Raw genomic sequence first — 24856 nt, 5'->3', positions numbered from 1 at the left:
TTTTGCTTGTAATTTCATGTAATCCAGTTGTAAAAATAAACATGTGCACCATCCTGTGTGCAATCAGATCAGACCAATTAAAACACTTTGTTTTACAAGTTCTTCCAATATTATCAGTGAAAAAAGGGTATTGTTACTAAAACATGTATCAATATTACTTACTTAATTCAGTACATGAAAAAAAATATGCAAGATTATTACTCTGAAGAAGATAATTAAAGGATTTCAAGGGAAAATGTTAGCAAATTGAATAAAAACAGCTAACTTTAGACAAAAAACAGCAATTCACAGATTCTTCTTTTTAAGGAAAACACAGCGCATGATGGTTTGGGAAAGTGCTGTAGTAAGTGAAATCGAAGTTAAGTGCAGCATCAGAAAAGCTTTTACCTCTTTACACTTTGTTAGAATTGAAAGGCTGAGGTGCTTCAGTCATGTAGTCACCTTAATGGACAATTTTCCACCACTAGTGTGTCCAATATTATCCTGTAATTCTGTTAGCAGTGTTTCTAAACCACCAAAAGTCAACATGGCCTTGAAGCTCTTTATAGATACATAAAACATCATGTTGGCCAATATCCTATAAAAGACTCACACTGTCTATCTCTCTTTTTACTGTCTCTTTATCAAACAAACTCACACGAGGGGTCAGGGTGCTGGAGTGTACAAATGCAGTTTAAACAAATACACACCTCATCACATTTAACATGCTATCCCGCCACTTTCTTTACAGCTAGGGGAATTGTGTTCTGCAACATGACGCGATATTGGATTCAGGTTGACATTGACACTCTGGCATTTGACCTACCAGAATATTTTTCATGATGTAGCATTATTCACATACATTCAAGCACAGCGCGAATATGCTATGCACATTTCCACAGGTATGGTTCCATATAAAGGAATGTTTTAAATCTCGTTTTTTTGGTTGTGAATTAATAGCTGAAACAATTTTCATACAGATTAATATAAGTTATCTACAGTAGATTATAATGCAGGAATGTTACTAAGTAGTGTACAATATTGGACTAATTGAATTTGACTTTTTTAATAATATAATACATTTCATGTTAGTCATATTGTGTACTTTATTTTGATGTTAATACAATTTTGATATTGCGCTTTTGAATGACTTGTTTACACTTCACTTTTTACAATTTGGTGTTCTTTTAATGAAATAGATTGGAAGTAGTTTATTGAAAAACTTCTTCCAACTAAGGTGTGAGTGGGTCTGTCAGTACAAACCTAACAGCAAACATGTTTACAGCTTGGTACAAAAAACGTTTTGAATCTCTTTGGCTAATCCCACATTCCTGAACTGTACGAGGGGTACCTTTATATATCACTTATCCGATTCATTTATATTAGGGCTTAATGATGATCTGCTGCATCACCTGGGCCTGCCTCAGCTTCATTGACTCTCCATCTCTTTCCCCATTTTTCAGAGTTTGAACAAGACCCTGAATCAGAAACAGATATTATAAAAAAGTAAGAACCTTAACATTTTCAGTGGTCTCCATGCTGCTTTCTGCTGTTGACTAACTCTGCTTTCCCGGGTGTTTCAGACTTTGTTTGTAACAACAACATATGACAAAAAGGCATACTCATTTTCTGGCAATTGGAATGAAACATATCGCCGATTTTAGAGTTCCCAGAATAGAGGACACATGCTTTTCATTTACTACACTAAAGCTCATCACATTTTTGCTGTATCTGTCACATGCCAAAGCAAATTGCAACTTGTTGGTGAGAGGTGGTTTACAGCGCATTCTCCATACATCAGATTTAATAGTGCAGTTGAGGCACTTGCAGCCCCAGAATTCGATTTCTTGCACAATGTCTTGGATTAAGAAATTGAAAACACAGATCAACCTTGATTTTTTTTGTCTCAAGTTCAAACAAAATCCATTCAGAGCACAGAATAGTGAGCAAAGTGCAGTTGTTTAGAGTTTATTGCCCATGTTGTAAAATTGTGGTTATACTTTAATAGCAGGCTGTATTTCAGAACTTTTGATGAAACATTTACTTTTTTCTGATCTCTTAGTTCCTCAGTTGTGTATCGTACTCGACAATGAGTAACCAGGATAACTGGCCATTACATCCAGTCACATCTCGATGAAGTCATGCTTCACTCTTGCCTGTTGTCTTTTTTATAGGCATCTTTCTATGTAGAAGGAGCTAAATAAAGACGACCAGGCTGAGCTGATGATGAGTACAGAAATAATTAGAAAAAAATAGAAATTGAACAAATGAATAAGGAGTTAATGAAAAACAAAAGAGGGGAAGATGGGGAAGGAAGAATAGATTCTAAAGAAAGATACATATAGATAGATTCCTTTTATCTACAGCTATAAAGAGGGGATTTGCGATGGAGGAATTAAAGGAGGAGAAGCCTTGATATGCAAATGAAGCTGCTGCTAATCAAAGCAATAAGATTAGCCTTCCAAATTGAGATGAAGAAAGGCTCCATTATCTGGGCTGAGTGTCATGTTTAATAACGCGGAACGGCATGGTAATTCACCAGTGATGCAACTGTAGCCCATGTGTATGTGTGTGTGTGTTACAGAGATGTGTCTGTGTGGAAGAAAAAGTGAAAGAGAACACAATTACATATAGAGAATTAAACATGTGAAAGACAAATTGTGACCTTGTCTGTGTGAATATGTAAAATGTCAACCAGCGTGAATGTGTGATCGCACGTGTGTGTATGTGGGATAGTTCAAGAAAGGGAAAGATAGCATGCAAAAAAGTGGTTCCCATGGGAAAGAAGGTTGTGTGTGTTTCTGCTTAGCTTTGATGCTTAAGTTTTGTGCTATGCTAGAGGGATGAACACATGGGTAATGGTATGAAAAAATGCAGCTTTAGACACAAACTCCTGCATGCTCACACAGATATAAAAGATTAGCCTGGTTGGATTGGGTACATTAAAATTCTTCAGTGTGCTTGTTTAACTTGTAGTTCCTGCTGCTTGTTAAACCTTTTGAGCGGGTAGGGTTTATAAAAAGATGATTTAAAAGAGGCCGGGTTTGCAGTTGAATTTAAACCTCTCTTAAAGGTTTCCTATAACGCTATATTTGAACAATATATTGTAGGGCAAAATCTACACAAACTTGTCTGTGAAGTGTTTTTGCACAAAATACCAAACAAATCCCCCATTGCAGCATGCTTCATACCCCTCTACCTCAGCCCTGTTCCTGAAGTGCTGATTCTGTGACTGCCGCTTTAAATTTGAGCTGAGCTGAAGCTGGCCAAGCCCCTTTGCAGCATCATACAGCTCTCTCTCCTCTGTGAAAGTTTTCTGCCAGGAGAAGATACACAGCTTAACGCTGCCGAGTTGAAACCTCATATTATGTTCAAAACCACATCAAGCATTATTTCTGAAACACTTATTTTCTCAGTGTTTACCATTAAAACAGTGACATTATAGAGAATCTAAGTCCCTCCCTTTCCGGTGGACCACCATGGGACCTTATTTTGGAAAGAATATGTATTGTAGTCAATGGCGAGAGAGAAATTATTTTTTGATCCCGTTTTAATTGTGCCACGATTTACACATATGAAGTTGGTCAAACTTAAGAAATAATTTCCAAGTCAAGAAAGTCACAGTTTGTCGTAAAACTGTTGAAATGTAAGGCTATGAAAATACACAACTAGAAATACTACAAATCCAAGAGTCACATAAGTGATGTCATAACTGATGTCATAATGTTGTCCCTCCACTAAATATAAGAGACATGAAGATAACTTTAACAAGATGCCTGTGTGCTTTGTACCAAGTTGTAGGCATACCAGCAATGGGTCTCGCTCGTTCTTTCGCTTTTGGTGGTGGTGACGTGTATTGTCACCACCACCACCATATTTTGCATAATAGGGGACCTTAACGTATCATGCACAGAGGACCCATAGCAAAGTTAGCAACTAACATTAAAATAAGATTTTTCTCAGGAGTTGGTTTAACCATAAGGTGCATTTTCTTTTTTGGGATCCATTTGCGTGTTAATATATATTTCTGTATGTGTATGTACTTGCTGATCTGATAAAGTCATTTTAGGATTTGGATTTGGATTTTTTCTACTTTTTCTAAACGTTCAACCCAAAACGTTTTGCGGTAATGGGCTGTAGTTGAAGAAGTAAAACTTTATTATCAGAATCAGAAATCCTTTATTAGTCCGACAGCGGGGACATTTACATTTGTTACAGCAAAATTTGCATAGATGCAACACTGTCATAGCAGGTAAGAAAAAAGGTGTGCAATAAATACAAAATAAGCTAACATATTAGTAAATAGAAGAAAAACACACATTAGTTATACTATAATAAAGTAGGTAAGTAAGTACTCTTCCAAGGCTAAAGAAATGAAGAGCAGCAACTTCAGAACTTAGTGATATACAGTGGGGGAAAAAAGTATTTAGTCAGCCACCAATTGCGCAAGTTCTCCCATTTAAAAAGATGAGAGAGGCTTGTGATTTGTATCATAGGTAAACCTCAACTATGAGAGACAGAATGAGAAAAAGAAATCCAGAAAATCACATTGTAGGATTTTTAAAGAATTTATTTTCAAATGATTGTGGAAAATAAGTATTTGGTCAATAACAAAAGTTCATCTCAATACTTTGTTATATACCCTTTGTTGGCAATGACAGAGGTCAAACGTTTTCTGTAAGTCTTCACAAGGTTTTCACACACTGTTGCTGGTATTTTGGCCCATTCCTCCATGCAGATCTCCTCTAAAGCAGTGATGTTTTGGGGCTGTCGCTGGGCAACACGGACTTTCAACTCCCTCCAAAGATTTTCTATGGGGTTGAGATCTGGAGACTGGCTAGGCCACTCCAGGACCTTGAAATGCTTCTTGAGAAGCCACTCCTTCGTTGCCCTGGCGGTGTGTTTGGGATCATTGTCATGCTGAAAGACCCAGCCACGCTTCATCTTCAGTGCCCTTGCTGATGGAAGGAGGTTTTCACTCAAAATCTCACGATACATGGCCCCATTCATTCTTTCCTTTACACGGATCAGTCGTCCTGGTCCCTTTGCAGAAAAACAGCCCCAAAGCATGATGTTTCCACCCCCATGCTTCACAGTAGGTATGGTGTTCTTTGGATGCAACTCTGCATTCTTTCTCCTCCAAACACGACGAGTTGAGTTTTTACCAAAAAGTTCTATTTTGGTTTCATCTGACCATATGACATTCTCCCAATCCTCTTCTGGATCATCCAAATGCCCTCTAGCAAACTTCAGACGGGCCTGGACATGTACTGGCTTAAGCAGGGGGACACGTCTTGAACTGCAGGATTTAAGTCCCTGGCGGCGTAGTGTGTTACTGATGGTAGCCTCTGTTACTTTGGTCCCAGCTCTCTGCAGGTCATTCACTAGGTCCCCCCGTGTGGTTCTGGGATTTTTGCTCACCGTTCTTGTGATCATTTTGACCCCACGGGGTGAGATCTTGTGTGGAGCCCCAGATCGAGGGAGATTAGCAGTGGTCTTGTATGTCTTCCATTTTCTAATAATTGCTCCCACAGTTGATTTCTTCACACCAAGCTGCTTACCTATTGCAGATTCAGTTTTCCCAGCCTGGTGCAGGTCTACAATTTAGTCTCTAGTCACCTTTGACAGCTCTTTGGTCTTGGCTATAGTGGAGTTTGAAGTATGACTGTTTGAGGTTGTGGACAGGTGTCTTTTATACTGATAACGAGTTCAAAAAGGTGCCATTAATACAGGTAACGAGTGGAGGACAGAGGAGCCTCTTAAAGAAGAAGTTACAGGTCTGTGAGAGCCAGAAATCTTGCTTGTTTGTAGGTGACCAAATACTTATTTTACCGAGGAATTTACCAATTAATTCATTAAAAATCCTACAATGTGATTTCCTGGATTTTTTTTTCTCATTCTGTCTCTCATAGTTGAAGTGTACCTATGATGAAAAATTACAGGCCTCTCTCATCTTTTTAAATGGGAGAACTTGCACAATTGGTGGCTGACTAAATACTTTTTTGCCCCACTGTATGTAGTGTAAGGTGTTGAGACATTATATAAATTATGATTGATGATGATGATGATGATGATGATGATGATGATGATGATGATGATGGTGGTGAATATTGCATTGTTTCAAGAAAAGTGTTTGCACATTGCACAAGATCTCAACAGTAGGAGAGTTAAGTAAGATCTCTTACTCCTTTCATTCTTGAGAAATTAATCTTCCACAAGATCCACTCCTTTTTATCTTTCCCAACTAAGAACCTATAACTTACATTATTTGATTTGCATGCTAATATTTTCCATTTTCATTGATTTGTCCCAGCGCCTGTGTGTAAAGCCTTAGCAGGAATAAAAGAAGAGTTGTTATTACAATTTCTCATCTGTCAGATGAGAAAATATGACTGGATGAATGCAATTCTTCCTCTGAGTCTGCTATGGTGATATAATGTCAAGGGTGCCTTTCCAGCTTGTTCTACTCTTTTAAGCATCAAATATTTAAGTACTCCTAATGCAGAAAGACCCCTTGGAGAGTGATGCAAGCATAAGATATTATATTTTTTTCTGTGTGGTTGTTTATTTGTCCATGCATGTAGTTTATGTACCATAAACGAGAATAAACATATTAATTGTATTATTATTAAAGATGCTTACATTGAAAGCATCGTTCTAATATTATAGCTGGTCAAGGTTGTGCTACTATTTTCTATACTGCTGGATGGTTTTTGAAATATAACTAGATAAAGCACAGCTGAGCAAAAGACAGTGAAGCTACTGTTTATGGTAATTATACCAGTCGATCATAGCTAATTTGACGATGGCTGTTGACGTTTGAAAAATGCTGCATATAGCACCTTTAACTTTGAAGAGCCTGACAGGCAGAGCTGCCTCAGTAACTTGGGCAATGAGCCAATCTAACCATTAAACGCCAAGACAGAAATAGGCCATGCAGCCGCCAACAGTAAGCATTCTGTTGTTGTTATCTTTGCTGTTTCTCAATCCATCCTGACAGCCTTACCACCCTTTGGGGAAGGAAACGGCAGTCACTGGTGATTAAAAAGCCGCCACCACCCCCACTTCATCCAGGGAGCCAAATTATGCCTGCATTAATATTTCATATTACACAGGACTTGCAGAGAAACCACATGTGTACTCAGCCCTTTGTCTTCATGTCAAATGAAATGTGCTTGGCAATCATCAGAGGGTGAAGAGTGGGTGAGAGGAGGGGTAGCTGGCAGGAGGGGAGGAGGAGAAAGGAAGGGGTGGGGGAGATGAGAGGGAAGGAAAGGATGGCAAGGGAGGACAACAGAAAGTTGAGGGGAAAAGGAAGGGTGGTACCAGGTGGGACGAATAAAGGGATGTGGAAAAGAGAATATATGAGTGAGAGGAGAGATGGGACAATAAGAGGCTGGGAAGTCAGGAGGTATAAAATCTGAAGCCGAGAATAAAGTGATTAGAGATCAGCAGAGTAGATGAAAGGTAAGTGGAGCAAAGAAGAAAATAAAGGGGAAGAGGAGAATAAAGTGGGAGTCGAAAGAAATACCTGTGTGCTCTACTTTAAGAGGTGAAGGCATACAGAGGACAAAGATGTTTGTAATATTTTAGTTAGCTTCTAATGATCAGCTTATCTACATAATATATTATCAAGAGACATTTAAATATTTCTGCCAGATGCTAGATGTACAGTAAGAGAGCTGAAAGAAGAATAACAACCAAAATATCATACTGAAGGATCAAACAAACATCCTGTGAGAAAACCCATGAGCTATCAACACCGAGGCTAACAAGAAGAGCAGGTGCCCAGGACTCTCTTTAGCTCTACTGCTAAATTCACCTATTTTCAATCTTATCATTACCGTTATAATGCCCCAGATGAGGGAAATGTTTACTGTCGGTTGTGAAAACATTGCAGTTTTAAACTGATAACGATCATTTAAATGACTGATAACATTCACAGCGGCCAATTAATTCTATTGTCTCCGGCTGTATTTCTGCATGTGTGAATACAGAAGGTCCAATGTGATTTTGTGACATGTTTTAAATTGTTAATGGACATTTTTGATGTTGATAGGGTAGCTGTTTTTACCTTCCATTTGTTTTAAGCTTGGCTAAACATAAGTTGAAAATATTCTCTCTGAATGCAAACTTCTGCTTGTATCTCTCAAAATGATATAAATGAAAATGGGTACTTAAGAGTCAACATGTAAAGTTCTTTGCTACACTGATATTAAAATTGCTACAACAACACAAAATCTTCTTCTTTTCTAGCCTGGCTGTCAGAAGTTCAACACATTTAAAGTTGTTTTTGGTTTGGTTCTGTGCAGATCCTGCCTTCCTCCAGGCTCTTGCAATCAGCTCATTCCCCTCACCTGGTCTCCCCCAGCCCTTCCCCTCACCTGCTACTCATTTGGCCAAGCTCTCCAGCTGTACCTGGTGTCCAGTTACTTGTTCTGCCTGGTTTTGACCCTGCCTGCCTGTCTGCCTGCCTGCCTGCCTGATTGTGGACCTTGAGTTTCCTGCCTGCCACCTGATTGGATTTGTTTGTCTTGCTGCTGAACTTCCTGGTTTTGACCCTGCCTGTCCCTGATTTGAATACACTTAACCTTCTGAACATTGGTTGAATCTGAGTTTTGCAATTTGGTTCAAATCCGTACCGGAGCACTGGCACAAAGGGGGACGGAGGTGCAACCTAATTCAGGAGAATGCAGGAACTTTAACAGCAAAAAGAAGTCAATTTTAGTTTGTACAGGCCATTCCAAGCAGAACTTCCATTTCACAACACACAGATACACACAAGGATCCAAAAATAACTAAATAGAAATCTAGGGCTTGAATACAAATCAGATCAGGGGATGAAGTTCAGGTGTCATGCACTCTGGCTGAAGGTCTAAGAAGAGATATTTAAAACGAATTGGGCCAAGGCAGAAACACAGAACAGGCGAGAAAACACAAAGGCAGGAAGTGAAAAGCAGACATCACACAAGATAAACTAACAAAATAAAACAGGAAACAGACAAAAAGCCATGATCATGACATACAGTAGACAAAACATCTAAACTGTCTGGCAGTGCATTGAACTAAATTTGACTACTTGCTGTTCATATGGATCAAGGGAAATGTAAGAAATCTTGCAAGGGAACACCAAAACTGAATGTCAGGGAAACCATAAGCTATTGTGAAGGAACCCAAAAGTAGTTTGGAAAAATAAATCCCCACCAGGATCCTTCAGGGGATCCATATACTCCATCCTCATGCCCTTTAAAAGTCTGATGTCCCTTCCAGTCTGTCCTAGACAGTGTCTGGGCTTTAGACTTTGTCAATGTGACCTACTAAGTCTCACTGAACACTAAGAACAAAAGGTTAACCAATAAAAATGTTGAACCAGAGACGTAGGAAAAAAAAGAGAGGAAATGTAGCTTTAATCCTTTCCACTGCATTTCATATATTGACAGCCTATTGTGTGTGACTGTGTGTGCAATACAGCTAAAAGGGAACTAAAAACCTCATTACTGTGAAAATAAAGTGTATCTGAAAGGTTGGTCTGTCTACGCTGCTTTGTAGCTCGTCAAGATACAGTTTGAGCAGCGTTAATTTTTTCTCTGTAGCATTTTGAATGAATGGATCAAACTAAACGAAGTTAAATTTAAGGTTAAAGCTTTACAGGCAAGATACACTATTTTGTTTTACCTGGCCATTGATTGACCATTGTTACATTGAGTTAAGTTTGCTGATGATATTGTGTGTCACTCACTCTACTCAAAGAGAAAACTCATTCACGTTGTAGAAAAGGGGATCACAGTTTAGTGGTTGGTTCATGGTGTCAAAGATAATCGTTTTCATTGTGAAATTAGACCTGCTAGACTAGAATGATGCAAAAACAGAGGTTTATTCAAGACAAAAATGAAGTTATATTCTGAAGTTCCCTCTTACTAAAAATAGCAACCCTGAGTATCAGTGAGAAAATGTGTAATAATCTGTTTTTGTCTTTGATACACCATAAAACTACTCACACCTTAATGTCCTCTTGCGATTTTTGGGAGTGGTGAAGAGGACTGATTGTGATTTCTCCTAGGATTTTCTTGTATTTTTCTCCGATTGGACTGGCATTGAGATCCGCGAAGCCATATTGGTAACATGGCCATTAAGTGACAGCCATACTAAAAAATCAATTTGGGCTAACAACAGGGCAAATTTCCAGATTTGAGTTAATGCAAGACGTATCAAATCAAGTAACACCCTGTGGGCCTGAACCCTGCTGAAACAAATCTCTTTATCCCTGAGATTGTCTGACCCACAGCAAACAATAAAAGCCATAAATCAAGCCTGTCAAGACAAATGGCGCATCCCCGTATATCTTTGATAAAACAGATACAGGTGGCATTGGGTTCCTCCTATTGTCAATAAAGAGGGACGATGTCACCAACAGATGGGGCTTCTATGGATGAACACAAAGAAACACATTGATGCACACATACGCTTTGACACAAGTGATGACAAACTGACTGACTGATGGTGTTTAATGTGATTATTCCAAATGTGTTTTACACTTGAGGTTCTCCAATGTAGAGAGGCAAAAATTACCTCTTCCTCGTCAAGAGTCTAGGGGCCTAGTATTTTATCGATGCAGAAAGCACAGATGGAGAGTAGCAAATGGATAATGGTAATTCGCAGAACCAATTGGAATCTCTACATTGAACTTGGACATTTCTCACGTGTAAATTGTGTTAAGATATATACTTCATTTAAAGTGACACAATTCGGCTCAATTACTATGTTCACAGATCACCTTTGGCATTTGCAAATCAAGTTTTTACAACATTCTAACGGTTTGAGCATAAACCTATGGCATTTCACTCCGAATAGGTTAGCCTAATGGTTAGCAATGGATTTGTTTTAACAATGTTGAAACTGCTGTAGGGAAATCAACAATAAGGTTATGCTTCCTGGCCAGGAGTCCAACCGCCTTAAATCTTAGCAGATCATGTTTTTTTCTCCTTTTTGTCCTTTTCCCCCGCCAACCGCAGCCATTTTGCACGGTGTTATTTTGCCCTTTTGCCCCCTAGTCTGACTGAGGGTAGTGTGTTTAGGTGGGAAAAAGGTGACATCAGTGCATACTCTATTTTGACCACTACTTGGGGCTTCATGCTTGGTAATTACACAGCCACACACTCTTGATAGGGAGCTGCTAGCTGGCTGGTTGGCTGATTAACACTACAGTAGCTTGCCTACTGGTTGAGTGTGCTCTCATCACAATGAGATTTCTGCAGCCTCTTGTTAACCCTCATTGTATGAAACAACCCAGTGGCTCACCTTCAAGCATACTTATCAGCCTCTTACTCTGAAACCTCTCTCACTAACAAAAATAATGTCTGTATGCGCATGTGTGTGTGAGTGTGTATCCCTGTCCCTCTCACTAGCTAGGAAGTTAGAATCAGCATCTCACAGAGTGCTTCAATATCCTCTCCCTCTAACTTGATTATTAATTACAGTCTACCTCTAGCTGACCGCAGCCCAAACACTGTCTAACACTGTTACCAAGGAGACCCAAAGTCATTCACGTACAAGATGAGGGATACACACATTAAGGCAAACTCATAGCTAAGCGGATGCTCAGTTTTTTGAAGAACTGGCAAAAAAAAAAAAGGAGATATACCTTTTTTAGCATCGTTCTGCGGAAGTGCTTGGGATCATGATGCACTGCCTCGTGTGGTGGAAATGGGTGTAACAATAACAAAAACATAATCTTGACCAAAGAACAAGATCATCCGCAAGAACCTTTTTTTAAAAGATGTAAAAATGTAACTAAGCAAAAGGCTCCTTTATTCACATTGCAAAATATATATTTTTTACGACATCTAGAGTCATAACACAGGATAGGAAACAACTTAAATCTGACTTAGAAAAAAAGATCTCAGGTTTAATCTGTTTATCCTTGTTATTAAAGTATTTAAATTAACGTTAATGCCAATCAAACAGTAATCACGTCAAATTTAAGTAACACATTAAACACTAAAGATGAAACCCTTCATTGGGTTGCAAAATCATAAGTTGATCAAAGCAACTGCATGCCAGAAAGTCAGTCGTGCCTGAGCTGAACGGCTCTCAACAGTAATCAACCTGGAACTGTGCCTGCAGCGAGGCAGAGGGACATCACTCTTTAAATGGGCTTGTGTATGTGTGTGTGTGTGTGTGTGTGTGTGTGTGTGTGTGTGTGTGTGTGTGTGTGTGTGTGTGTGTGTGTGTGTGTGTGTGTGCTTGTGTCACACTTGTGTTGAAATGGAGAGCGGATTAGGTACTTGCCAGCAGCAAAATATGGCATATTATGCTACACAAGGGTTTCCTGTGTTATGTTATTACTGGCCATACGGTGATGGGTTGCACGCACATACATGATACTACTGTTATTAGGTTTCAGAAGATCTTTTTCTTTCGGCAATAAAGACATTTTTTATTGTTCTGGTTAAGACCTGCATTGGTTATATCTCGCTGATGGCCTGCAATCTGTATAATTGTCATGCACGTAGAGCATCATGTGAATGATGGTGGTCATTTTCCAAAGTATAATAAACCATTGTGGAGTGTTGACAAGCCCCCAAAGCTGTGACTGAGATTCTTTTTGAAGTACTATGTAAACTAGCTCCAGGTTTTAAACAGTTTCAAATTCCTTCATCATTAAGTGAGAAACCAATTGTTATAATGGCTCATGCAATATGGTTTCATGGCTGTCAACCAAAAACGTTATATTTATTGCTCATACAAAGCACAAAGAATACAATGTGTGGCTCCATTGACTTTAGTTGTCTAAGCCATGTTGTCATCATTAAGGTAATTAGTTTGCTTATTCTGCATTTAAAAAATATTCACTGCGGAAGATTCTTGTTTACATTTTAATGTGTTTGAAACATTTAGATTATGCCATTGTTTTGGTATCGTCCTGGCATGTATAGCGAGTCAACCTTTGTCATTGGATCTTTAATTTTAACACGTTTTCAAAGCACTTCTCTGGCTTTTGCTTTCTTTGTAAGTTGTGTTATGCTGATTTCAAAAACTCTAATGAAGAGTGGCGATTATCTGAAAAGTAATAAGTTGTGCTGATTGGTATTAAAAATCCTTTGATTTTGTCCCTTCAAAGTGCTATTTTATGTGGCATTCTGTTATTTTGACGGCCCCCTGTTGAGTTTGCAACCAATCACAGTCAAAAACAATATGCTGATGGAGATAAAAGCATAGATGTAGGAAGTGGACACAGTGGGAATACCTGATGATGGCAGAGGAAATAAAATGTAAGAGAAGCAGAGATAGTTAATTCAGTCTGTCCTTTTATTTCTGTCCACACGGGGGAGTGGATGGGCTCATTGGACTCATACAATTACACTTCTACATGATGACAGATGGAGCTGCGGGGGTTGTAGAGCGGTCTGTGGTTTCCCCGTTGGTAAAAGGGATTAAATGCTAGAAACTGGGGAGGGGGACCCTTATCTATAAAAGGGGAGGAATAGATGGATACAGAGCTAATGGCAACCAACAGTTGATTGGCTGTGAACGCCAGCCAATGGTTGTTGGAGAAGAATGAAGCGACTCCTCTGGTGATTAAAAAGTCTCATCTATTAGGAGCATGGGGGAAGGGAGCCATTAAACAAGGGTTAATGTGTGTTGAGAGTGTTGGCAGTTTTGTACTGGATGAATGAACAGAAGCAATCAATGAATGTGGTAAATGAAAGACCCTCATAAATCTACATGTGTATGTCTGTTTAAGGCACAATTGTATGATTCATAACACAGACAAATAAATAAATATTAGTGTATGTAAGAAATCATGCCGACATTTACATTCAAATATTACATAAAAATATATTTTTATTCCTTCTAACATTTTTCCGTTCCCCTTTCTCTTGATGTATTTCCAAATGTTTGATCTCAACTCTTTTCTCTCTTTCCTCAATGAGTCTTATGTCTTCTTTGGCTTGGTCTTGGTGAGGTAGCTTTTGTAGTAGAAGTTACTGAAGAGAGCGATCAGGCTGAGGGAGTAGGTGAACACAGCCATGTTCATGGAGTCGGGGAAGTCACAGTCAGCAAACAGGTTGTAGGTGGTGTGGATAGTCACGATGAAAAACTGGAGCTGAGTAGAAGCAAGTAGACAGTGAGAAAAACCATTTGCGTTACCAAAATATGAGAAACACATGATTGAATACAAAGGCAGTGACTTTAATAAGGCCATTGAGACTGGTGAACACAAACAAACCTTGCAACCTAGAAGATTATGGTAAACTTCTCCTTCACTTCAGCTTGTATAGAGACATAAAACTAAGTTCTTTGATAAAAAAAATTAAAAGCCAAACAACGGGGATAAAACTGTACTGAGGTACCATGAAAATCTGACCTTATAACTAAAAAAATCAATTCTATCTATTTTCTTATTATTTGTAACACACACCAAGGGTTCCGGCGAGGCAACAATCACTCAAAAAGAATTGAACGTATGTGATTTTGTTGGAAAAACACAATGGCCACTGCTATTTGTCTGTTATTGATGTAATATATACTGTAGACTAATCTATATCCATATGTTACATAGAACCATAGTGTTTTGGCCTGAGTACTCTGTGTAAATTAACATCGTGAACGCTTCCATCCAAACCAGTCCACACACACCTCCCCTTAAAATGTAATAATAATTACCTCTCAAAAATACAAAAGACCCAATTTACTAAACTATCGCAGCTTCAGTTCACAGAATTGTGAAGCCAACTGTTATTGTAGGATTGGGGGGTCACCTCTAGGGTCAGTACAATTATTGTTACATAATGGCGGCCAGTCACCATACTGACCTATATATGCTGCAGCTATATGGAAGGGAGAAAAACCCTAAAGGATGCATTGTCTCTTTATCGACGCTGTAAGTAGAGAACAGATGGTCCAGTAGTTAGTTAATCTGTCTAAATATGCCAACAGCCAATCAGAACAATGACAAACCAAGCGGGTGGCCTCATGTAAGTATTGCCAGTTGAAGCCTTGGAGTTTTCGGAAGCTTTCCTGGACATACATGCTACCAGAAGTATAACAACTTTTCACATATTGGCAACAATATTTCACATACCAGATGCTAAAAGTAATAGATTTTATTCAAATATGGCAAATCTTTGAGCTACAAGTGTAAATCTCTAACCTAACAAGCACCTCGAATGATCAGACGGCATTATGCCTAAACATAAAAGAGAACTGATCACTGCAATCACACAAAGAGGTATTCAGAGATGCATTTGGCAATATTAACATAATGAAGTGATTTACTGATAGCGATTGATCAAATCTTAAAATAAATGTAGAAATAAAAAAGCAGAGGCAAAGTGAATGTAAGACTCAATGTCACACACATGCTAACAAAGGAACATACTGACCAGCTGTAGAGAGGTAAGGTAGCGCTTCCACCAGAGGTATTTGGTCATGCTTGGTCCAAAAGCTGCCAATCCATAGTACAAATACATCACTACATGGACCAGGGAGTTGATCAGACCAATCAGGAAAGCTATGGATGGATACACAGGAAGAGTATTACATTTAATTCCCCTTGAGTGTTGTTAATGTTTTCAATTTGTATGACTTTTTCTGTGAGACTGGGCTTCTTGGTTGGCGTGTACTCACACTGGCCCCCTGCCACATATTTAACCCCAGCCCACCAGTTGAAGATCATTGTGGCGTGATGGTAGACATGGAGGAAGGTCAGCTGACTGTTTTTCTTTCTCAGGATAAAGAAAATCTGAACCATACAAACATAAATGGTTATAATGGGTATAGATGGAAGGACAACAATACAAGCAAAAACTGAGAGAAAAAAGAAAAAAAGTTCTGTCAACTTATTTTCACGTCTTATACTCACAGTGTCACTGAGCTCTATTACTTTTGAGAAGTAGAACCACCAGCATACCCTGGCCATCTGCAAAACAGAAGAAAATATGACATCAATCTTTTACACTGAAATGTACAACAAAAAAAAGACATTGTGAGGTCATTTACAAAATATTTTATATAAGTTTTTGTCCACCAAACTCTTTGTGAATGATAGCATAGAATCATGATAGATTTACCCTCATGGCCTGTGGGCTGTCACTGTAGTCAACTGGCTGGCACAGCAGACTGTATTTGGCCAACCAGGAAGAGGCTGTAAACTGGAAAGAGAAAAGTTGCTTTTCGTCACTGCTTTCTCACTATCAGCAGAGGGACATTTTATCCCATGTTGCACAAAGTACAGGGCACATAAATACTGTGGTATCTCTTAAGATCAACATGAGTGTGACAGGTTGCTGACAGGCGGACACGTCAATAACATTACTCTACAGGTGTACCTCATAGAACATGTAGGCAGACAGGCAAACCATGGCAAAGTTGTAAACTATCAGGAGGGGTTTGAGGTTGACTGGCTGCCTATTCCTCATCAACTTTGGCCCCAACCATATAATGAGCAGGTAGCACAGAAAGATGGAGCTGATAGGCACAGGAGAATAGACCAGAGGCCAACCGTCTGTCCTCTTGTCTAGACAGAGAGAAAGCAAGAGGAAAGCATGGATCAGGCAAAGATGTAGAATGTCTTATATAAAGATTGGAAGATACATTATTTCATTCAAATGTGTGAGTAATTAAAATTATGAAATTAAATACTTACCTCCATTTCCCAGAATCCCTTGGTAGAATAATTGTAATTTCTGCCAAATGGCGAGAGCATGAAAACCCTGAGATGGACACATATGAGCAAGAGACTTTAGCTAGTAAGTACAAAACTAAAACAATGTAGAAACATTTAGGACATCCCTTTAAATCCAGAAATTGGAAAATAAAAGATTGTATGTTCTTTTATTTACTTTATTTTAATTCTAGTCAGCTAATGTATTCACTGAATCAAGGCTTGCAAACTTCTGTAAAAGGTAAGTGGGGAAAAGGTCCAGTTATGTTTGTACAAATTATAAAAATAGTATGCACAAAAAGTATGACTTCCAAACGACTGACTCTTTCATGTGCTCATCAGGAACACCCCCCTTCTAAGGGTCTTAAATGAATAGCACCCCACTGCAAATTTGATTAAAACACTCAGAGATGATCTGGATTATAATTCAAGGATTATGTTCACTAATCCAAATGTATCTCTTGATAATGGATAATAACTAATAATCCCCTTGATGAATGACTGCCTAATGTGGACGACAGGGTGATTAATTTACATTTATGATTATTAACATACAATAGTGCTGCCCTCTAGTGTTTGCAGATGTAAAGTCGTCAAATACTCTTCTGCTCTTCATATTTTATTTCAAAACGAATTTCTTTGGGGTTATGTGTCAGGAGTTAAGCTCTCCCTTTTGGTGTTAAATCAGCTGAGTTAAGCTTTTTGTTACCGGCCTATAACCAAATTCAGACTGTATTCGGTTATGTTTCTGGGAATTGTAGTGGTATTACTAGACTCAAATTACACTTGGTGTGTTTAAAGGTTATTTTATTTTATATTTTTACTTTATTTTCTTATTTTCTTAGTCAAACACAAATGTAATTGAATACAGTATATTCGAAATATATACTGTTGCCCCATGAAATTGCATTCTGTGGAAGAAGCATGGATACAGCATTTAGGGAGATACAATTACCTCAACACATATTTGTTAAAGTATTTAAATAATTAATTTATAAATAAATAATTACAACAATTCAAAAGCTTGATGATTTGAGATGATAATGATTGCACTGGAAAACACTGTGGCAAGTAGATCATCTCTGATTCAGTATACCTCTCTTCCTCAACACCACAGTTTCTAAAAACAAAGTAATTTTGAAAGAGCATGCATCAACAGATATTTTTCTTCTTCATGCTTTATACTACACATATGAATCACAGCACCTAGTTCTGTCTTGGTAGAAGCAACATGTTGTGTGGACAGATAAGTAGTTTAGCTTCTCCATGAGCCTCATCTTTGGGATTTAGAGAGGGAAATCCCTAACACGCAGGCTTCTATACCTGCTGAGGTTTATCCGAGAACTACGGCTTTGTAAAATCTAAGGAACATAATATAATATAAGACAAGAGAAAATATAAATGAATCGGAACAAAAAGGGTTCAATCATCATATTAAACAGCCACCCCAGCCATCTGTTTACGAGAAGCCCAGTGTACAGAGCTAATGCTGTTTTGACAATCTGTGGTTAAGATAGAAGCCCTACATGCAGGTTATCATTGCAATTTATGATATTTACTTGAATTATTTAAGTAAGAATAACCAGAATCACCATAGTTAAATATTTTTTGTTAGAGACTTTTCTTTAGGATAGTAGAGTTTTCAGAAGGTGGCCTTACCTTCATTCTGATGGCGGCTGTTTGCTGTCCACAGTCTCCCTCAGTCATGTCATGCTGCATCTCAGTCGCTGTTAAGCAGGTAATCCATCTGTTATGTGTGTTCGTGTGTGTGTGTGTGTGTGTGTGTGTGTGTGTGTGTGTGTGTGTGTGTGTGTGTCCAGCTTGACTGCTCCTTTATTCTAGCATAGCAGGTCAAGTGCCTGCCAGTTTAATCGTAGTCGCACCATGCACTTAACTATTAGATTGATAACTTAATTGGATAGTTCTTATGGGAATGGGAACATGATTTTCAATGACTTGTTGTTATTATAACATAATGTGAATTCTTTGCCAAAAAAATGATATTAATTATTCTTCCTAGGATACGAAAAAATATATATATGTTTTCATATTATAGAAAAACTAAGCCCAGTTTCACCTTTGTCTAATGTTGTTTGCACCAGACTACATTGTGAAATACATTTAAAGGGAAAAGTATTTTCTCTTCGATTACAGTTCCACTTTAAAACGTATTAGAATCATAACCCAAAGTGTATGGCTGTGTTTGGGTGTTTTGGGGGGTTATTTGCCAAACTGCAGATATGTATACACTTTATTTCTTGGAGTGTGTTAACACCATGAGACTCTCAATGTTTTTTTCACTTATTGTAAGCCGCTTTGGATAAAAGTGTAATGTAGTAGCGAAACAAACAGTGAAGACTTCAGACTGCTACAAGCTGATATACCAGATAAAAGAGTTGTAACTATTTTATCATCTCATCCTAGGAAAGAAAGAAAATTCCCAAAAAGATGTTGTCATAAAGGCTTTTTAGTTGTTGTTTTTTTGGATCTTTTGAGTTGTTCAGTGTTATTGTAGTTGCACTGGCCAAATAAACATAGTTTAAGACAACTACACAAACATTTTAGATATATACTTATTCTTTAATGGAGAACAACAATCTCAAGAATCCTTCTACACCCAGTTAATTAGGTGGAAGTACACAAACAATACTTCAAATCCACAGCAAATATGATGATTAAATGGAGAATGTTATGGTAAAAGTAAAAATAATGCATTTACAGGTGTGGTTTATAATATGTAGTAGATAATAAGATTATTATTCTAATCTAATGTAGTAAAAACAATGCTTGTACAATTAATAAAGTACTGCACTATAGCCACACTTACATAGTGATGTAATAGCACAGCATAGAAGCAGAAACCGAACCCAGAAGGAAACTGTTTGGGCAGAAATCTGACTGAGGTTTCTCTATAGCAGTGCCCAACATCCTCTGACTCTGTGTGGCCAAGATAACCATCAACACATCCAATCTCTCCGCACACATCCGTCTAAAGCTTCCTGCAGGCAGGCTTAACACCATAGACTTCATTAATGGGAGAAGACGGGCTGGCATTGGCTACATCATCCATACACAGGACCTAGGTGTGGAGCTGCTGGCAGAGAAACCAAAATCTGATCACTGCTAAAACAGATTCAACTGCTGAAGGAAAAGCTGTTTACCTGCGTGTTCTGCCTCTTAACTAAAAACATGTCACCAGAAGAAAAAATACGAAGAAAAAAGCAAGTAAAAACACTCGTAATTTGGCCTCCTAGTTTTCTTCTTCCATCCCACTGTCATCACTGTGGTTGCCAGGTTGCTGAAGATGGTGATGGTCATGATGATGATGATGATGAAGATGATAATGATGATGAAGATGAAGATGATGGTCATGATGATGCTCAGGATGGTTGTGATGAGGATGAAAAGTATTATTCTGACTACGCTGATGTTGGGACTGGTTCTGGGAACTGCCGTGATGGTGTTGGTGGTGATGAGGATGATTATGAGCACGATGATCAAGATGATGATGAGGAGATCTATGAGTCACCCCAAGAGCTATGTCAACCTCTGGATCATCAGTGTCAAGTGAACTTGTAGGTATTGTAGTCGCCTTGCTGATATTAAACTGTGTTGTCTCATTCTTCATGAGGGTGTTCTTGCCATTTGATAAAGTATGGTTAGCCTAAGGAAGATAAAGTATGTGTTAAAAGTACATTTTTGTATTTCAGACATGCAGTACTGGCATTTTCTGGTCATTTTTGGGCAGCAAACAAATCAAATATTAATTCCTTTTTACACACCCAGCAAAAAAGATGGTGCATTAATATTAATGATGTGTTCCCACCAATGTAATTGTTCTATCTGCCTACATCCTCATCCTCTGAACAATAGTATGGGCTGCCATTTTTACTGTGAGGAAAAGTTTTAAATACAAGGAAGGAGAAGAAGGGAGTTCTGTTTTTGTACAGCATCAAGACCATGTCCAGTAGAGGAGACTCGAAATGTAACCTGATGTAGTTTGTAGTGTGTGTGTTCTGTTATAACTCACGGTGCAATTACAGATGTTTTTAAGATAAGTGGCTCTGATTGCTGCCTCTACGTAGACGTTGTGCAGGAAACTGTAAGGCAGCACTATGTGGAAGGTGAGAAGACCACACCTGGAGAAAAAGAGAAAGAGCTGATCAAAATGTAATAAGGAATGTCAAAAATCATGGCATGAGATTCTTAAAAACCATTGGAACCAAAGGTGCTTAGCCTAGTACAACATTTGTATGCATTTTATGTTAACACTCATCAAAAAGTCTAAACATAGTTGACATAAATGATAGGTTTCAATATGTCTTGAGGATGCCTACCTATCATAGACCAGGAAGTCATCTTTGTCTCCATCCAGAGCCTCCCACACATCATCCTGAAGAGGGGCCTGCTGGTAGACAGGAACTCCAGGGGCCGCTCTTCTCTTCAGCTCCCAGTACATGGCCCTGGACATTGCCTCGCGCTCATTCACGATCATAAATGACACGTCTGTCAGGTTGCTGCGGTTCAGCTTGTCACGCAGGCCTCCAATTCTACAGAGGGACAGTTAGAGAAATTCTCACTTCACTGTTGATATTAAAATTACAAATTAAAAGGGTCTTTAAGCAACTGTGGGACACATATTAATTTAAGTCTTTAACTTGATACTAAAAAATCTTCCAAAACAGAAAGCTCTTTGACATATTTTTTGTAACCTTTTTAGTCTCCACTTTTTGTGTAAGAACTAACAAGTCCTGCAAAGGATCATTAATAAGAGCTTAAATCACATCCACCAAGGAAAAAAACATATTCTTTAATTCACTTATGACATTAAGTAAACCTTAAGGATGCTTGTTTTGATATAGAGAAGACAATTTAACTTGTCATATTAATGAAAGCACAGGTATTTCTAATAACAGTATCCATTACACAGCTATCATTATTTTTAGAATTTACTGCGGTGCTTTTCCTACTGTGAGAAGTCAAAATATCATCTTTATGTGTTTAGTCTTTCCAAACCCTGTTCCACAATTACTTAAAATGGTTTGTTTTTTTAAACAACCTCCTTGTTAAAATGGCAGTTGTTCTCTGCTTTCTTACTTGGAGGCCTGTGTGAGACAGAACTGTCAGCTGGCCTTCAGTAGCGCCACCACAACCACATCTCCCAGCAGCTCTTGCATGGGCTCCTGTCCCTTAATCGTCCAGCGGGGGGCGGGTTTGCAGATCCTGGATGCGTCATTGTCCCCCTCCACCATTAGACTGACATGTGCGGCCGACAGCAACCCGGGCAGGACTGCATACAGCCACAGCGACGAGAAACAGCTCATTGTCCCTCTCTTGCTGCCTGGACTGAAAGAGGAAGACGAGAAAGTCACGCGATATGAAATGTTATTTTGAACAAAAGCCACTGTCATACAGGTGCCACATGCAGCCCTTTGAGGGGAAAAAACAATTAGCTTAAAGACGTCACTCAAAGAACTTCCCAAGTGGATTAATTGTTTGAACACACGCTTCAATATCCTATTAAACATGTGCTCATTTGCTCACATTTTTGGAACACAAATCTGAGATAAGTCCATGTTCAAAATGCTTCTTTTTAAATTTGTTGACATATTGGGGTCAAAGGATTTTTACTTAAGGAATTGTGGATATCTCTTTGTAATCCCTTTATAAATCCCAAAAATACAGCCAATTAAAAAAATAAAATAAGATTCCTCCATTGTATTAGAAATAAAGTGTGGTATGAATTATGAACGAACAAACCCATCTGTAAAAATCTTCAGAATACAAATAGTAATTTAACAGGCACATTTGTATTGTACAATATAGGGGTAAAATAAGTTACATTTTCGATAATGTACATTTAAACGCATCAATTACAAATGATTTAACATAACAATAACTTCACTGGTGAAATTATGAGAAATCTGTAGTCACAGAAATATTCATTATTGCCTGTATTGTTTCACCTTAAACATCCATAAACGATATTTCAAGACACGTATATAATTGAACGAAGGTCTAAAGGAATATAAGTAATCAAAGTGTGCTAAAGCCTCTACACTGTTTATAATATTGTTGACATGAATGCAGCCTGTACACCACCATGCAGGGCACTACGTGCACAGGCTGGGATAAAAGCAGATTCTTTGGCAGTGTTCCCCTGCAGTGAACCAAATGTTCCGTCAGTCTGATCCCCAAATAATTAAACGAGTAAACCCTCATTGTCTCTCTCATCGCATGTGGAGATAATCTGCAAAAAGAGTTTATTATGGGGTAAACAGCCAAAACAGGGAAGATAGAAAGAATAGGAGAGAGGAGCAGAAAAACAAAGAAAGGCTCTGACAAACATATTTACAGCCACACAAACATCCGAACTGTCTGTTGAAACGGAATATGGGCATTTTTGGTAGTCAAAATGAAATGAATGGAAGTTAAGTTATAAACTGAGTGTGTCCGAGTCTTTAAAATAACCCTACAGTTTTACCAACATAAACGAAGGACATTTGTGTGTCCTGTAAACAGTGGCTACCAGTTGAATTCAGAGTATATTAAGAGGTTAAAAGTGCTCCCTTACAATCAATGAACTACTTTCAAAAAGAGTCCCCTCAAATGCTAATAACTCAAATCAAATACAGTGGTTAGCATATTTCATAATTTAGCTTTCAAAATAAGAAAGGGAGTAATATACTCATCTTAAGTCAAGCCCAAAACACTGTCCAAACTTACCTCTGTTCACTCTGTCCTGTGACCCATATAAACACAGGCAAAAAACTCTGTTGTATTTAAAGCCTCTGCTGTTGACTAAGCACTTCCCCCAAATTAAACAGACAGAGAGAAAGAGAGAGAGAGACCCAGTATCTGCACTTACTATGTGTGCAATTTCAGACGTATCATATCAGACACATCCAGTCCACATCGATACATATTACACAGCCCGAGCTTGGAAATAGTGCTCAATATGAAATTAGACCTACCAATCATATTAGGTCAAAATGGCCCGTTGGCTGATTCCCCCTCCTGTATAGGTCTGTTATGGGCTTGAACTAAGTATGCTATCGACTGATACCTAGAGTAGTTTACAAGAAATGGGGGGGCTGCTTTCAGTTTTTTTTTTTACCCCAAACTGTGGAACAACCTCCCATTGGATCTTAGAACAACAAACTTCTTTGGAATTTTTAAAAGTAAATTAAAGATCTATTTTTTTTTTTTTTTTTGGCTTTAATTTGGGGTCATTTTAGTGGTATCACTGTTCACGTTTCATGCTCCTGGAAGGTAGCTCTTTCGTTTGTTCTTTAACTTGTTTTTAATTATGTTCCTCACTCTTTATTTTGTATCTTGTCTTACTCTGTGAAGCATTTTGGGCTGCATCTTGGATAAAAAGTGCTATATAAATAAAGTTAATTATTATTATTATTACTTCTTAAACAAATAGTGTGTGCATATAGTTTTAGTCGTAAAGGCCTAATATTTCACTTTTTTACCCCTGGTTCAGGTATTTATCTTTGACTATCAGTGTCTTTTCACTTATTTTGTGAAATATACCTAAGCATCAGATACATTGACACTTGGGAATTTACAGATATTCATGGGCCCCAGATGATGAACGCTATGGACTTCAGGTCAAAATCTTATCTGGACCAATTGTTGGATCATGACAAATCTGTAAAACGAATTGGCTAATCAGCCCAACTAACTGTGTTTTGTGTAAATAAAGAAATGTTAGCTTGTTAACATGCCTAACTAAGTTATAAACATATTACCTGCTAAACATTTGCATAGCATTATCAACCGCACATGCTGCAGACGTTGGCACTCAAAGCATCACAGTATACTTTTTTGACATTTTTGTTTCTGTCAAAATGAACATTGTACGTGATATTGATCTGATTACTGAGTATATTTACTTTACTAAGCATGACTCAGAGTTTTGACTGTGTAGAGGTGAATACCACCATGTGACAAACAAAACCACAGTTGCACTTTTGTAAGAAGCGGCCAAAATCAATGAGCAGCAGCAGTGACAGACTCACTGCATACTTGTATTGTTGGTGAAATAAACCCGTTGTATGTGTATGAAACTGTAAAGCTGCATTGCTCAGTCTTCACAAACCTGATTGCACCATTTGCAATAATGCTTTTACTTAAATGTTGTCATTATTTTTGCAGTTCAGCTGAGGTAAAACGTGCTAAAACAAATATCTAATCTCTCTT

The 24856-nt window shown here is 38.2% G+C and overlaps 2 protein-coding genes across 3 annotated transcripts; both read right to left on the bottom strand.

Annotated features, from left to right (window-relative positions):
- Nucleotides 1–13374: 13374 nt before the first annotated feature.
- elovl8a (ELOVL fatty acid elongase 8a) lies at nt 13375–18369 on the bottom strand. Its single transcript, XM_063886089.1, has 8 exons — nt 18305–18369; nt 16628–16694; nt 16311–16498; nt 16053–16133; nt 15845–15901; nt 15610–15724; nt 15366–15493; nt 13375–14086 (listed from the first exon to the last, which is right to left on the bottom strand). Exons 1-8 carry the CDS (start codon nt 18362–18364, stop codon nt 13916–13918), a joined length of 867 nt encoding a protein of 288 aa, XP_063742159.1. The 5' UTR covers nt 18365–18369; the 3' UTR covers nt 13375–13915.
- An 835-nt stretch (nt 18370–19204) lies between these two features.
- On the bottom strand, nt 19205–23640 carry selenop2 (selenoprotein P2). 2 transcript variants are annotated; one of them, XM_063884875.1, is made up of 5 exons: nt 23620–23640; nt 21743–21991; nt 20983–21195; nt 20676–20784; nt 19205–20309 (listed from the first exon to the last, which is right to left on the bottom strand). In XM_063884875.1, exons 2-5 carry the CDS (start codon nt 21967–21969, stop codon nt 19896–19898), a joined length of 963 nt encoding a protein of 320 aa, XP_063740945.1. In that variant the 5' UTR covers nt 21970–21991; nt 23620–23640; the 3' UTR covers nt 19205–19895. The 2 variants fall into 2 exon arrangements, with proteins under 2 accessions (XP_063740945.1, XP_063740944.1); XM_063884874.1 differs by lacking the exon at nt 23620–23640 and adding an exon at nt 23372–23513.
- Nucleotides 23641–24856: the final 1216 nt, after the last annotated feature.

This window comes from Eleginops maclovinus, chromosome 6 (genome assembly GCF_036324505.1).
Source record: "Eleginops maclovinus isolate JMC-PN-2008 ecotype Puerto Natales chromosome 6, JC_Emac_rtc_rv5, whole genome shotgun sequence".
NCBI classification, from domain to species: Eukaryota; Metazoa; Chordata; class Actinopteri; order Perciformes; family Eleginopidae; genus Eleginops; species Eleginops maclovinus.
Note: the sequence above shows the minus strand (reverse complement) of the source record. Positions and strands in the feature narration are given on the sequence as shown.